The sequence below is a fragment of the Populus euphratica genome, unplaced genomic scaffold (genome assembly GCF_000495115.2).
Source record: "Populus euphratica unplaced genomic scaffold, PopEup_1.0 scaffold293.1, whole genome shotgun sequence".
In the NCBI taxonomy this organism is placed as follows: Eukaryota; Viridiplantae; Streptophyta; class Magnoliopsida; order Malpighiales; family Salicaceae; genus Populus; species Populus euphratica.
The window spans coordinates 138,957-155,439 of NW_011500074.1; the positions used below are offsets into that span (position 1 = coordinate 138,957).

General features: G+C 34.4%; 2 protein-coding genes across 3 annotated transcripts; both read left to right on the top strand.

The window, feature by feature from the left end:
• The first annotated feature begins 533 nt into the window (after positions 1–533).
• LOC105108567 (auxin response factor 3-like) lies at positions 534–7,697 on the top strand. Of its 2 annotated transcripts, XR_839080.1 has the most exons (12): positions 534–1,355; positions 1,678–1,734; positions 2,139–2,321; positions 2,444–2,528; positions 2,674–2,764; positions 2,842–3,006; positions 3,974–4,093; positions 4,166–4,241; positions 4,896–5,061; positions 5,161–6,062; positions 6,716–6,836; positions 7,278–7,697. XR_839080.1 is itself a non-coding variant. In XM_011002915.1 (11 exons), exons 1-11 carry the CDS (start codon positions 1,041–1,043, stop codon positions 6,755–6,757), a joined length of 2,202 nt encoding a protein of 733 aa, XP_011001217.1. In that variant the 5' UTR covers positions 534–1,040; the 3' UTR covers positions 6,758–7,060. The 2 variants fall into 2 exon arrangements, 1 of the variants encoding a protein (XP_011001217.1); XM_011002915.1 differs by lacking the exon at positions 7,278–7,697 and having other exon boundaries at positions 6,716–7,060.
• Positions 7,698–9,396: 1,699 nt separating this feature from the next.
• On the top strand, positions 9,397–13,156 carry LOC105108582 (MLO-like protein 12). The gene is made up of 14 exons (XM_011002932.1): positions 9,397–9,663; positions 9,791–9,848; positions 9,927–10,084; positions 10,160–10,276; positions 10,494–10,554; positions 11,075–11,163; positions 11,303–11,377; positions 11,492–11,580; positions 11,679–11,728; positions 11,836–11,876; positions 11,985–12,158; positions 12,359–12,394; positions 12,496–12,624; positions 12,776–13,156. Exons 1-14 carry the CDS (start codon positions 9,541–9,543, stop codon positions 13,154–13,156), a joined length of 1,581 nt encoding a protein of 526 aa, XP_011001234.1. The 5' UTR covers positions 9,397–9,540.
• Positions 13,157–16,483: the final 3,327 nt, after the last annotated feature.

Genomic DNA, 16,483 nt, shown 5'->3' on the forward strand with positions numbered 1-16,483 from the left:
TGCGACCAACTGGATGCTCGAACAGACAACAGATGGATTTGAAATGAAAATGAAAAGCTTGGAGCACTAAAGTGCTGTAAAAGTTCCACAGCAGATGGCAACACTCAAGCTCGGCGAACTGAATCTATTCGAGGTTTCCGCTACCTTTTTTCGATGACAAAAGCCCTGTAAAATGTTTATAAAATAATTACACATTTAAAGCCATTTAGCCGATTTTTTAATTTTTAATTATTTTGATGTTTAAAATAAATTTAAAAAAGATTGTTATTTTAATATATTTATAAAAATAATCTCTTTCAAATTCCCTGTGCTCCCTATAGACTCTAAGCAAGGGACATGAGGGAGATTGGAGAAGTGAAAGGGGACAGAATAGACATCCGCCCGGAAATACAGGGATCCGTACAGGAACTCTTTCACTCCCTTTACTGCTACAAAATTTATAAACTGTATTTTGTTTACTCCTATATTACATTACATTTATTGTTATTATTATTATTATTATTATGGAAAGGAAGAAGCACTTGAAAAAGAAAAGATAAGAGAGACAGATATAGTTCCCATTAAAATCTCTTTTTCTGTCTCTCTCTCTCTCTAACACTACTGCCACACATCGCATCCTTGCAGGGTCTTCACAGCATGGCAGCATTGCGGCAGGCACTGCATCTCAGTTTTGCAGATCATGAGCAAGAAAAGAAACCCATGAAAAATTGAGAAGAAAATAAAAAAAAAGTTGAAAGCTTTAATTTAATTTAATACTAGTACCCCTTTAAAGCTTTTGATTTGATGTCTTAAAAAAGCAGAGAGAGACAAAGGGTCTCTCTTTTTAAGAGTCTTGACTCTAATCTCCTTTTGGGCCATCGCCAAAGTTGCACTATAATGCAGTCATGAAATCTCTCCTTGCTCACAAAAGCACTTGTCTTTTAATAAACCTTCATTATTGTTATCAACAGTTACTCCTTGTTATCCTTCAAGAACTCTACACTGTTCCTGTTGTTACTGCCTTTGTTTAGGAAAGGCTATATAGCTAATTAAGGCTAAAAATGGTGGGTCTGATAGATCTCAACACTATTGAAGAAGATGAAACTACACCGTCTTGTGGGTCTTTATCTTCTCCATCATCATCCTCTGCTGCTTCTGCTTTGAGTGCGTCTGGTTCTGGCTCTGGTTCTAGTACCTCTTCCGTTTGTTTGGAACTTTGGCATGCTTGTGCTGGCCCTCTAATATCTTTGCCAAAGAGAGGGAGTGTTGTTGTGTATTTCCCTCAAGGCCACTTGGAACAACTCCCTGATTTGCCTCTTGCAGTTTATGATCTCCCTCCTCATGTCTTCTGTCGAGTTGTTGATGTCAAACTCCATGTAAGTCTTTGCATCATTTCGTATGTGTGTTATCTATGTTGTTTTTATCGATGCAATTGTTGTGGCCAAACAAGTTGTTTTACTTGTTGATGCTGCTTAGTTTCATAGGGGAATTAAAGGGTTGCATTTTCGGTAATCGGTTTTTGCAATTGCGGAGAATTTCATTTGTTAGTTGTCTAGCATTGTAAATGTGAGGAGTTCTATACATGTATTTGGTTGTTTTTGTTTATTTTATTCTGGTTTTTGTTCAAGGGAAATGGAGTGCTATATATGTTAAAGACAGATTTGTGGTAAAATCGTGGTTTTTTTCCCCTTGTGTCAGGCCGAGGCAGCAAGTGATGAGGTGTATGCACAGGTCTCCCTGGTTCCTGAGAGTGAGGTGGGTGCTTTTCTAATTTTGCTTTACCTTTAGTTGTTGAAAGAATGTAAGAAAATTTGGTAGATTGAGTTTTTGGGTGATAATATTATAATACTGCTGAAAGGGAATTTTTTTTTTGTTTGGGCTTGTAACTTTTACTACCTTATTGATTTCAAAACGTTTAAGAGATTAGATTTAAAATCTTTATTTAATCAAAATTAAATATTTCATTAACAAACAGAATGCTTGTCACTTGTAGATATGCATCATTCTTTAAATTTCAAGTGTTGAATTTTTGAATTTTAAATTTCAACTACTTTGTTGCTGCAAGTGTATCTTTTGGTTTGTTTCTCTTGATTCATTATGGTGTTAACTGAGATTCTTGAGACGGGGTTCGTTTCTCCTTCAATTGTTGTTGTGCACAGGAAATTGAGCAGAAGTTGAGGGAGGGGATATTTGAGGGGGATGGTGAAGAGGAGGATGGTGAAACCACTGTGAAGATGACAACACCCCATATGTTCTGTAAGACCCTAACTGCTTCTGACACTAGCACTCATGGAGGCTTTTCAGTCCCTCGTCGAGCTGCTGAGGACTGCTTCCCTCCTCTGGTAAATGAAACTGTATTTTTTATTCATATTCTCTTACAGCCATTTATGTGTGCGATTTCAACTTCGACTGTCCTACATTCTCAACATTGGATGTTGTTGACTTGAGTGGATTCTTAATATAGGATTATACTCAACAAAGGCCTTCACAAGAGCTTGTGGCGAAGGATCTTCATGGCTCTGAGTGGAAGTTTCGACATATCTACAGGGGTATGCTTGAGGCAATTGCACTTGCTTCTTAAGCTTCATACTTTAGTCTTTCTCTCAATTGACTAATAGTTTGCTGACTGATTTTATATATTATCCTTCCACTGTTTGATTCTTGAGTTTGCATTTTTCTTTTCGGTTTGAGCAGGTCAGCCACGTAGGCATTTGCTCACTACTGGATGGAGTGCGTTTGTCAATAAGAAAAAACTTGTCTCTGGGGATGCCGTACTCTTTCTCAGGTATGAATATCTCTAGTCTTTCTATGGGGGATATAATAGGCCCGACTTTCTGATTCTGTATTTGTATCTTCCATCAGGGGTGAGGATGGGGAATTGAGACTGGGAGTTCGAAGAGCAGCACAAGTTAAATGTGGCCCCACATTTCCAGCTTTGTGGAATAATCAGCTGAATCAGATCTCTCCTGGGGATGTAGCTAATGCTATTTCTACTAGAAGTGTTTTCCACATTTACTACAATCCAAGGTAATTTTCTTCTTGTTTTGTCTAGTACTTACAGGAAAATAGAACCAACAATTTGATTTGAGTATGTGAAACTATCGGATTGAATTGTCCTAGTAGAATGCTTGTAAGTAAATATTACTGAAAAATTTATATAGGGTGGTTGCAGCATCTTTCGATTGTTATAGTGGCATGTAAACTTAAAAATATTTTGTGGTGGCATGTCTTTTTGTTCCATAAAGCTCTCAACTCAGTTTTCATCATCTAATTCATGCCATAACTAAAGACTGAACTGCAATTGAACACACTGTTGAATTTCTCATCATCCGATTGCCACCCTTTCAGGGTGATATTGTCTCCAGTATTCTTTTTACATATCACCAAAGTCCTTACCCTTCTATAGTGCATAACACCGCTACAAAGTTTTTCCCATTGTTGTTCCTCATGTTTCCTCTCTTCCCAAAAAAGTCGTTGCAGAATCCAGATTGGTATGTTGCACAAGGTTTTTTCAACTTTCTTCCGAAATCCTTTGTAGTTATCACGAGTACTTCCTGTTCTCCCAAACCATTGTGTTTTTTATCCAATACTTGAGAATGCAAAATTCAATTGCTTATTGAATCTGAAGCTGGCTGGGTGACTTAAGAGCCATTGTCATCAAAACTTAAAATTTTAGTGCCCAACACGATACATTTTATTGAGAAAAGTTTACCCTTGCTAGATACCGAGCATCTAGGGGTTGTGGACAACACATTATACTGCTTTTGAGTCTAAAAGAAAAAACTCACTTGACATTCATTATTGCAATTATAATCAATTACATCTCTTGAGAACTCTTTTTGGTTTTGACATCATCTATTTGACTTGAGTTTCTTCATGTCTTGCCAATTGATAAGTTTCTCAGTTGTTTCTTTTCTGCTACCTGTATTTTATTACCATGGATTTAATACTTTCTTCATTCCTGAATTTTCATCTTCAATTTCTTACTTTGTAGGGCCAGCTCATCAGAGTTCATAATACCTTTTAATAAATTCTTGAAGAGCCTTGATCAATCCTTCTCTTCTGGAATGAGATTCAAAATGCGTTTTGAAACAGAAGATGCAGCGGAGAGAAGGTTTGCCATCCATGGGTTAGTAGCTTTTAACTAATTATATCATCAAAACATTTACTCAAATACTTTTTGCAGATACACTGGAATAATAACTGGAGTCAGTGAGCTAGATCCTGCTAGATGGCCTGGTTCAAAATGGAAATGCCTGTTGGTATGTAGTTGTTGAAAATCATATTTTATAAAAATTACTTTCAAGTTCCTAAATGGTGGTGGAAACCCTTTTTATTGCTAACAAGATCTGTTTGAGATTAAGTTGTGGGGTCGCGCCTAGACGTGGGTCTGCTTTTCTAAGTTCCATCTATATAGTCATTGATGCATTGTTGCCTCATCCTCAGTCTTTTGTTATCTGAAGTTTGGAAGAGCTACTGAATTGTAATTACAAGCATAACTTGCAATGGTTAAGATGCTTTCCCACAATTCATCAGTGGACCTTCAATATCTAACCATTAATTAATGTCATATTCTTTCTCCATGATATTATACCAGGTGTTCTATAGTTGTACTTTGGGGTGATGATGTGTTCTGTAGCCATGATTATTACTGAATATCACATGTTGAATTTTTGTAATTATAGAAATGTAGAAGTGATTTTGCTTCGTTAGTTTAAAAGCGGGATATTTGTATTATTTTTCTGCTAGGCAATCTGGGCATTTTGTTTTGTTCTTTTCTTCTTCTGGATTCCTTCTGTGCTTTTGCTCCTAATTTTGCCTATTCAAAGCATCTTTACAATTTTTGACATTTAATGTGTCATGTTAATTGAATGATATGTATTCCAGTGGATCTTTTTTCTTCTTCTTAATCTCAGGTAAGGTGGGATGATATGGAGCCTAACAGGCTCAGCAGGGTTTCTCCTTGGGAAGTTGAGCCTTCTGGTTCTGGTTCTATTTCCAGTTCCAATAACTTTATGGCACCTGGTTTGAAGAGGAGCAGGTCTGGATTGCCTTCGTCAAAGGCAGAATTTCCAATTCCTGGTAGGATCTGCTTTCCCTCAAATAAATGCATCACCATTATCAACTTTTTCCTTGTTCTGCGTTCAATGTTACTGACTGGTCTGCATGTTTTTCTTACAGATGGGATTGGAGCACCAGGCTTTAGGGAATCTTCAAGGTCCCAGGAGGTCTTGCAAGGTCAAGAAATTATGAGTTTTAATGCTCTTTATGATGGTGTTGATGGTCAGAATCAGTACCCATCTGAAATAAGGAGTTGTTTTCCTGGTTCCCACAGTTCTGGGATTGCTGCATTAGGAAGTGGTATCAGAGACTCGATTTCCACTTCAAATAATTCCTACAAGGGCATAGGCTTTAATGAATCTTATAGATTCCGTAAGGTCTTTGAAGGTCAAGAAATTTTTCCAAGCTCATCATATGGAAGAATCCCAAATGCCAATGAGGCTCGTGAAAATTGTAGTCTCAGATTCTCTGATGGCGCCCAAAGGTCAAGCTCAAGAAATGGATGGTCTACAATGATGCAGGGCTATAATACTCAAATTCGACCTTCTGCACAAGTATCATCACCATCTTCAGTGTTAATGTTTCAGCATGCTAGCAATCCAGTTCCAAAGCCATCTTCCAATTTTAATTTCAATGATCATGTGCAGCAGACAGCTACCACCCGAAGTTGGTTTTGTGGTCCTGAAATGCAGGGGGGGAATTTCAAGTTGTCTGCACATTCTGAGCCCAGTGTAAAAAGAGACGGCCAATGGAGCAATAATCCTTTTGGTCTGTCCCATGAGCATCTTCAACATGGCGTTTCACAACCTATTGCAGCTCAAGATTTGGTGTCGTACAAAAGCAGCTGCAGACTCTTTGGTTTCTCATTGACTGAGGATAAATGCCTTGTTAATAAGGAGGACAATTTGACCTTAATAACATCTCCATTGAATCCTGGATCGTCCTTTCTGCCTCGCCCCGGAGAGCACTTCCATACAAAGCCTCCAGCAATAAATAATGCAGTTGGGAGCAGTTGTACCGAAGTAAGAGGCCTCTATTCTGTTCAAGCTTTTTTGATAGGTCATTATATTATATTTCAAGCTAAAAAAGGTGTAGCTTTGCAAGAAAGAGTGTAGTGGTAGAGGGCAACTGAACTTTATAAATGACAGGTATATAATAGTCACGTAAGCTAACTGGGTATTTACAACTCAAACTAAGCCACAAACTAAACTAGTTTGGTTAGCTATACAGAGCTTGATCAAGAACTTGTTGATCAGCATTTATTTGATCTGAAAGGGATTTGATGGTTTAAGAGGAAACTTGATTCAAGTTGGTGGATTTTATAAGCACCTGGGCAGTTAGTGCCTGCTCATTTCTGTTACCAATGCTATTTATTCATGGAGCTGTGCAGGATTGTAAAACCTGTTTGATTCCCAGCCTTGCCACTCAAACAGAGAACTTCGATGTCTGGTGCAGTTAAGGTGGTATTGTGTGCATGGTCGATGCTGCATTAGTATCAGTTTAGATCTGTAAATCTATTTTCAGGATCATGTCAGATGGGGTATTTTTTCCAATGGTTGATGGTATCTTATTTGCCGCATTATCTAATGAAGTCAATAACTGTTTGTGTTCATGCTAGTTTTTCACCTGTTTGATCTAATCTGATCTCATTGAAATTGTTTGCATTCTTTTGCAGGCAATTCTGCAACCCCGTGCTGAAAATTATCGTATATACTAATGAGGCCGCACAAGGGATGCTTCCTGTTGCTTGGTTTTATATGTATTAGCTTGTGAGAGAATATAATTATTCTCCCAAGGTAACTTGGCTATATCCTAACTCCTTTGACTATGCAACAGAGCTGTTTGTACCTGGTACTAATCTCTATTAGATTTCCCATGATAACCCACATTCAAGAATGTTCTCTTCATACATGCTCGCACAATTCAATCTGGAAATGTAGTTGTAATAGCGCCAGATATTTTATATGGTTGTCATCTCTCAATATGTTTTGTTCTATGCTAGCCTACGACATTCCGAACTGCTCTGTTTGTTCCATGCATTTTTCTCCTCGTTTGTCCTGCTTACGATCTTGTTTGCATCTAATCACGTTTCATGAATTGATTGGAAACTAACTCTGATATCTACAACAAACGCAGAGAAACTGCCTGCAGAACAATGTTTTGTTGTGGTTTTGGTTTTGGTTCTCGCTTTTTGCAAATCTTGAAAATGGTTTTCATAATTTATTTCTGGTCAACAGCTCTGATTGTCGTGCCCATGAGCTTCGAACAAACCAAGCAGAAATTGATGCTATCATCAGTTGCCGGACCAGTTAATTAAAAAACTTGATGAATAATGGAAATGGCCGGACGTTGTTGTAGACAGTCCTAGTGTATCAAGCAAAAGTTCCAACAGGACCTGTTGGAGCATGACAGCTCTCACATCAACTGTTAATTTCACTATGACTTCATATTTTCAACAATACACTGCGACCCACCTAGATTCATGATCTTTATTATCATGTTCTCCCAGGACTGCATTATTTCGAAGCATGTGATCCTTGGTCCAATTTGTGGACTGACTCTGATTTGGACATCTCGGACTTCACCAATAACATACCTTGAGAATTATTATGTAACTTTCAATTGCACCAAATATATACTTTCTTGAACTTGGAGAAGAGGGTTCCAGATTACCAGGAAAAAAAAAAAAAAAACAGGAACCTCCCGATCTCTAGTTGCTTGGTAGAATAGAATAATAATGGGTTCCCAAAAAAAATTTCGCGGTGCTTGTTGATGAACGACCTGGCCTAGCCAAACGCCTACAGCCGCTTAATCAAGAGGGCGTCGGAGATGAGGCCACGGGCCAGCCTCGAGGTGTTACCCGTTTGGGGTGGCAGAACCTTACGGTGTTGCCTTCGAATTCGTTTCCATTCGACTCGATGGCATTGAGGGATTTTGTGTATCAACGATTTTCGTTGAATTTGATCACTGATGCTAAAGTAATTTCTCTTCTGGGTTCCAAGATTCGAACTGATTCAACCATGGGACCAAATAATTGAGCAGATAGAAAACATGGAGGTTAATGAGAGCTAATGTTTTATTTTTCTGTGTCTCGACTTGGCGTTGGAATGACCTTTGCGTTATTTTACATGTATCAAGAGACGATTCCTTATTATCAAGAGACGATTCCTTACTCCCTCCAGATTGATCAAAGGAAAGGAGAAGATTGCATAGAATTTTTGTTTTTTTATACTTTATTAAAAAGAAAAGATTATGGTGACGACTAGCAATGATTCAATTGTTGAAGACGTTTTGCTGGTTGACGACAGATCCTGTGGTTTGGCTGCTTCAAGAATTTGTTGGAAAGGCGGTATAAATAATATTTTTTAAAATTTTAATTTAAAAAATATATATTATTTTATATTTTTAAATTGTTTTGAGGTGTTATATTAAAAAGAAATTTTTTATTTTAATATATTTATAAATAATAAACACTTTAAATGGCTTTTGCAAATATAATCTCAAATACACCCTTAAAAAAGTGTTACTAGAGCTATTAAAAATTTTGATTTTTTTATATATTTAATACAATATATTAAAAATAAATTTTAAAAAATAAAAAAATATATTTTTAAAAATAATTACAACTATTTTTTCAAATCCCATCGATAATCAAGGTAGATGCTTGGAGGCTGCTAGAGTCTCTGGGGTAGAGAAAGTCCAAGCTTTCATATCTTAATCTTAGCTGAGGTGTAGGGACACAAAGCATGCAAAGACGTACAATGTACAAGTATAATACAAAGTATACAACATGAGAAACATTAAAAACTCAAGATGCGAAGATTAAAGTCGATTCAAACAAATTAAAAGCCAAGAATACGGTTACATTTAAGATCCGATCGAGGAGCTTATAGATACAAAATGAAGTATAAAATAGGGAACACGTCACAATTTGGTGGGTGGGACCGTCATCTAAGCTCACCAGTTGACTTTCTTTAACTTATTTCATCGTACACGTCATTTGACAAAAAAAAACAAAAAAAACTCCGTACCATCACATGGTACGTAAAACCTAACATAAAAAAGTAATACTTGAATTTGACTTGGTGGCTGTTTTTAATTTTAAAATATATTAAAATAAGATATTTTTTTATTTTTTTAAAATTTATTTTATACATCTATGCACAACAAAATAAAATAATTTAAAATTATAAAAAATAAAATTTTACAAAGCAAACAAACACACTTGAAGTTGGTTTGTTCGTTTGTGTTTTTTGATTTCTTGCTACCAAATTCCAATAACATGGCATGCAACTTGGTATATATCAAGGACCCAGAAGCCCCCTGTTGTTCTTTGTTCATCTCCAACTGGAATAGAGCTAGCTAGCTACGACAGAAACAGAGGTTCCGTGGAAAAATCATCCTCAAATATTAATTTGTTTCTCTGCGTTGAGAACATAAGCTAGGCAATTGAGGACCCTCCAATATCACACGCAAGAGAGAAACATATAGTCGTAAGAGATGGCTGGAGAAGGAGAAGCAAAAACGCTCGAAGAAACACCAACATGGGCTGTGGCTACTGTTTGCTTCTTTCTGATATTAATATCTATCTTTATTGAGCATTTGCTTCATCTTTTAGTTAAGGTATACATAAATATATATACACACAACTTGAACTTACAGTACTTGGAAATATTGGACATGCAAGTAAGAATAATATTGATCTCCATTCATCTGGCATTAACTTTCCACTTTGTTTTTGGGCTCACAGTATTTCAACAAGAAAAGGAGGAAGTACCTCATTCCAGCTCTGTACAAGATCAAAACAGGTACACATCAAAATATATATAACAGGAAGATCTTGTTCTGCTAATCACTAAAACTTTATATGTTTTCTGTTCGTATAGAGTTGATGCTACTGGGTTTCATCTCATTGTTGCTGACTGTATTGGAAAAGCCAGTTGCAAATATATGTATCCCAAAGAGTGCTAGCGAAACCTTCCTTCCCTGTGGCGGTGTGGATTCAAGTGATTGGAGTGAAGAAGAAGCCAAATGTGCAGAGCAGGTATAAATTTTGCATATGTTATATATAAGATCAATGTTTAACACTGATATTTGTTTTCACTGGATTCTTGAACAGGGAAAGGCTTCTTTGTTGTCCAGGGAAGGTATGAGGCAACTCCAGTACTTGATCTTCGTGCTTGCTTCCTTCCATTGCTTATCAAGCATTTTTACATTCGGCCTAGGGATGGCCAAGGTAATTTTCATTTTCTTTCTTTCTCATACTAAAACTTTTGATGTTTTCCATGATGTACTGTTAAGTTGTTGACTTTCAAGAACAAAATCAATTCAAGAAAGCCTCTAAAAAGAAATAGAAGTTGTACGGGAAGATGCATACCGTAACAAACCTTGAGTTTCTTAGTGATTGTGAAATGTAAAAGTCTGACATGTGTTTGAAAATTTGCTTTTTTTAGATGAGAAGATGGGAATCTTGGGAGGCAGAGACAAGGACACTGGATTATCAATTTTCAACAGGTATGATCGATTGATGGTCATGATCTTGTTTGGTCACAGAATTCTTTGTTAGACCACGTTAGTTTTGTCTCATCAATAAAATAAATGCTATGGCCGCTGAAGGATTAAACATTCAATGAACACGTACATTCTCGATGGTTCATGCTCAAACCTTTTTAGCTACAAGCAAACAGCATTCATAGCTACAAGAGAATGGAATATTATCAACGTCCTCATCAAAGACTTGAGGGACACACAATATTGCAACAGCAAGAACTTCATTGGAAAATATCGTATCTGAGAATGTGTTTGTAGTTCAATATCATTTAAAATGATCAAAGAATAAAATTTAAATTTTGTGATCACGTAAGTTGCAAAAATTCAATGGATTTGATCATAATTTCACAAGAAAAGAACACCTACCTATGAAATCAAAGCAACAGAAACAAATCATTCCTTAAAGCATATAAAAAGAAGTAACATAATTTGCTACTGGGTTATAAAGATTTGTACTTATTTTGCTGTTACTAATCACATACAGATCCCAGGAGGTTCCAGCTCAGTCATCAAACACCATTTGGGAAGCGGCATCTGAGATATTGGAATGAAAACTCAGTTCTTCGCTGGCCGGTTAGTTTTTTTAAAAAAAAATACAGTTCTTCGCTGGCCGGTTAGTTTTTTTTTTTAAAAAAAATAAATTAATATTGACCTTGTTTAAATTTCTATCTGATTATTTCTGCAATGTTGTTGTTTTGCCAATCTTTTGCAGGCATGTTTCTTCGGACAATTTTATGGTTCTGTTTCCAAAGTGGATTATCTAACACTGAGGCATGGATTTATCATGGTATATGACAACCTCAACCACGTGAAATAGAGACAAATTTATAGCGTTACGATAATAAATAATTGTTAACTGATGAGATTAACTGGTGTTTTTCTTTTCCTGCTCTTTCTGCAGGCCCATTTTGATCAAGACAACAGCTTTGATTTTCAAAAATACATTAGAAGAGCCTTGGATAAAGATTTTGGCGTGTTAGTGGGGATAAGGTAATGAAAACTAATCTTCAATCTTCAATGATCAGTACAAATCATTAATCCCAAAAACTGTAAACTTAATTCTTTGCCTAAAATCTCTGATTTTGCAGCTTCTGGATTTGGATGTTTTCTATATGTTTCATATTCTTCAATGCACACAGTATGTTCAAATAAGCTGATCACGTAACTTATTCCAATTTTGTTTATATAAATACCCCATCAAAGGTTCATGATTCTAATTTTTGTCAATGTATCGTATGTGTACAGAATTTTACAGTTATTATTGGCTTCCATTTATTCCACTACTGGTAAGTAAATCGACTTTAATAATTAATCAATATACTTGAGCAAGATTCAAGTAATTGTGCACGAGAAATCTGTATGTTGAAATCCTTCATATATGTTGTGTTTTGCAGATGTTGTTGCTGGTTGGGACAAAACTACAAGCCATCATAACTTTAATGTGCTTAGATAGCCATGATAAATCTCTTGTTGTTGAAGGAACTATACTCGTTAAGCCTAGTGACCATTTCTTCTGGTTTGGTAGGCCTAAATTGCTTCTCCACCTTATACAATTCATATTGTTTCAGGTTGTTCTTTAATCCTTCAAACAGATCTTCTCATTTTCATTATGCAAATTGCTTCTCCGCCTCATACAATTCATATTGCTAGCTCTTAAAATGCTAACCAATTAACAGCACAGCAGCGATATGCAAGTAAAGATAAAGAAAAGAAAAACTCTATATGTGGCTGCATGAATTTATTCTAAACTATATTCTGGGCTTTGCAGAACTCCTTTCAATTGGCATTCTTCACATGGACTTCGGTAAGCATTTATTAGGAGTACCTTTCTCTCAAGGAATTTACTCTATGAGTTGATTTGAATTAAAAAGAAATTACAATTCTAACGTTGCTTCAAAATTACAGTACAAATTTGGATTTAGATCATGCTTCCACCGGCGAACAGAAGACATTGTCATAACGCTTGTCATGGGACTGTTGGTTCACTTCCTCTGTGGCTATGTGACCCTACCTCTATATGCTTTGGTCACACAGGTATGCATCTACATACATATATTTATGATCAACAGATCCTACGTATAAAATTGTTCCTGCCTTCAGAAAACTTGATTAGCCACAAAGAGTTAACTTAAACTGTATATGATTATGTATTCAAGAATTTAAACCTAAATGAGAATTGCAACAGATGGGTTCAGCAATGAGGGCAGCTGTTTTCACAGAGAATGTGGTTGAAGGTCTGAAGAGATGGCGAGCAAAGGCTAGGAAGAACCGGAAAATTTCCTACTCGGTCCGCCCCTCCCTTGATGCTTCAGTTGACCCCTCACTTGCCGTTGACACTTCTCCTTCTTTCAGCCTCGGTGCTTCATATTCTATAGATCCAAATGGTCCATTGGACAGAGATCATGTTACCACTGAAGTAATTGATGAAGCAAAACACAAAGATGAGCAGCCACGGGAGCATAAAAGAAATGGTTCATTTGAAGGCTTTAACGTGAGCAATGTAGACCCGGATATGGAAAAACAAAGCAATGCAGACCCGGATATGGAAAAACAAAGCGGTTTATAAACACTTGCAGCTATAGTGCCCTCTTTGGGACAATAGATTCTGTTGCTTGATTTATTGTACAGTTGTTATTTGTTATCGTTCCGTCATTTCTTCTGTCATTCTTTTGAACATGAAGCTAGCAACCTCGTTTCGACGTTTTAAGGGTACAAACTTTGCGGTTTTGTGTTCTGCCATGTGTGTGTGTGTGGGGGGTCGTTCAAGCGCAAGTCAAGCAAAGTTCTCTCTTTTATAATCATAATTCTATTTTTTTTTCTAGCTAAAATCTACATGTATAATATAGAAATCACAAATTAAAAAAAAAAATATTTCACTCCTGGTGATAGCTTCTCCTAAGTAATTTATTTCATTTCCAAATGAGCATCTATTGAGGTCTATAGTTGTTATGACTAAAAGTAAAAGAAAATACTTTAAAACTATCTATGAATTAGGCTAGTCATTTTCAATTAGAGTGGTTAATCACCATTGGCATATTCAAGTTGCTACTTATGCCAGGAGTTTTAAAAAAATTAAATGAATGAATTCATCATAATACAAAAAGAAAAAGAAAAAGAAACTATAAAATTTATCAACTAAATTAAGATCAATACTAAGCAAAAAAAATAATTAAAATTTTGTGCATCTAAATAATTAGAAATTTAAAAACCCATAATTTCCAAAAGAAAAAGTAAAAAAAAAATGAAACTTATTAGAAAAACAAAATAGTCAAGAACATAATGGGAGTGACTGAATTAAAACAAAACAAAATGTAAGTAAGAAAAAAAAACATTAAATCATTAAAAAGAGTGTAATTAAACTATGTTATAATTTCAAACATCAATGAACTAAATGAAGAAGGAGGAAGAGAAACTCACGATTGAGAATTGGGAAAGAACAATGAGAATAAAGATATAATGAATATTTATATGAGAGAACATATAGATTATTATTTTTTTATGTATAATAACGTGTTAACAATATGTGTAGGCTAAAACGTTTATTTTACTACCTGAAAATTGATAAATAATAATGAAAACATTGATAGAAAACTTTTCATCAGCAAATACTAATGGAAATAGCAGCAGGAAAATTCAATTGATAATTATCAATAAAAATATTGATGATATATTTTTCGTCGGTATTATTCGATGGAAAGTGTGATGGAACTTCAACAAATAAAAAATATCAATAATTTCATTAGTATTTTGACTGAGTGTGATCGGCTTATTACGTGTTGTATGGAAAAGTGTGTCTTCAATTGAGCAAAAAGAGAAAGGGAGAAAGAAAAAGTAACATGTGTTTAATCTTCATTTTTCTTCTTGAAGTTATTTTGTTTGGTTTAATTTTTATAGATCTTTTTTTAATCTAATATTTTGTTTCTAGGATTTTGATAAATAATCGGGGGTTTTGGCTTCCAATTTAGGAATAAAATTGAGAGGGTGGGAAGAGATGAGCTATTGAAAAGAAAATAATAGGAAGTGGTCAGCTCTCTCTGTCTCTCTCTCTCTATTAGTCACTCTATCATTTTATTTAGGTCTCGATCTATCATTCTTCTTTTTTATTTCATGTGATTTATTTTTTATGTTCAAGTTTCTATAACTTTACATGTCACTAAAAGAAATCTTACTTTATCTGCTAAATTTATTTATTTTAAATCAACCAAAAAAAAGAAAAAAATCCTATATTACAATTTTCATAATTGGGATATTGTTTACAGATTTTTATTTTGGTATTTAATCATGAATTTGATTAATGATTATGTAAAACAAATAGATATACATGAATATACTTTAGAAAGGAAAGAAATAGATCAGGGTTATTTTAACTTTTGAAAATTCTCTTATATCTAAGAAAAACTAAAAGCTGAGTTTTTGTAATTTAAAACCCTTAACAATATGAGTTTTTATGCAACTCATACAAGATTATATCAAAGTTGACGTCTAATGCTAACTTGTTCATTGATGGGTCAAACTTGAAATCAATGATTGGATTATGAATTAAAACCAAACACAAGCAAAAAAATTATAATATTATATATTTTTCAAACTAGTTGCTTTAGCTCGATGTCATTAATATCAATGGGCTGGATGTTTTATAGCTATAGCCATATAACTTATTTAAATGTTTGCATTAAATTTGTTGCTTGTTTTTTCTCACCCATCCTTTTATAATGATTATTCATCATTAAACTCAATAATAATGTTTAAATATCTTTGTAAGTAAACTCGATAAACGTTTGAATAACTATTCATCAACAATGATAATATGAAGTCATTATGTTGCAAATATAATCAACACCAATTACTTATTCATGAAAATGACATAAAACAAAAGGTTTTCATACCTCTTTGTACAATCTTATCTCTCCTATTTATTTTGATATTTCTATAACGCAATTCATAAGAAAAACCTTGATTATCTAACATTTGACACAAAATAATTAGACTATAATTAATTGATGTTAGACTACATAATTTTGATACCATGAAGGTATTTGTATAACATTTTACCTCTATTGATAGGTTATAATATGATCTGTTATATCTTTTCATTTTTGGTTTTTGATGCATTTTCATCTGATGTGGTGTAGTATTATCATTGGTTACTTTGAATGCAAAAAAATTCTCTTAATGAAGAATTCAAATTCTAATGAGTTTTTACCTTGAAATTTTTTATTCTTTCAACTGTGAGACTCATATCCATTACAACTTTTATTTTCCTTATGGTTTTGTTATCTATATGTTTTTTTGTCTAAAAACATTTATGCACTATTAAAAAAATAGACTTGATTTGCAATTTTAGGTTTTTTTTTAAATACTGACATAATCACTGATATATTTCTAGATTTTTTTATGGTTATTTGATTTACAATTTCATCAGTAATTTCCAATGCCAATGGATTTTTCAATGGAAAATATGTGGTAAAAGCACATTTTATATGATGGAATATTCTATTAAGAACTCTGTCAATATTAGAAATAACCGATGTAATTTCCAATGAACTAAAATCACCAACGCTCAACTTTTCAGTGACCGTATTCTGTCAACAATTCCATTAGTAATTATAATACTGGCATAATTTTTTTTAAATGCCAATGGAATATTTAATTGACATTCTCTAATTTTCTAGTAGTGTTTTTCCCATTGTTATATATGGCTAGTTTATACAACATGGGATAAATATGAGTTTTTATTACATAATGATTTTGAGGCTATAATAAAGGTGTATAGGTTTTAATCAAGGTGTGATTTTCTAAATATGCTATTTGGATAAAGGACAATTCATTCTAACTTGCTCTTAAGTTAGTGCATAAGATATCTTCAATGCTCAACTTGTCATGTAGTCTTCAT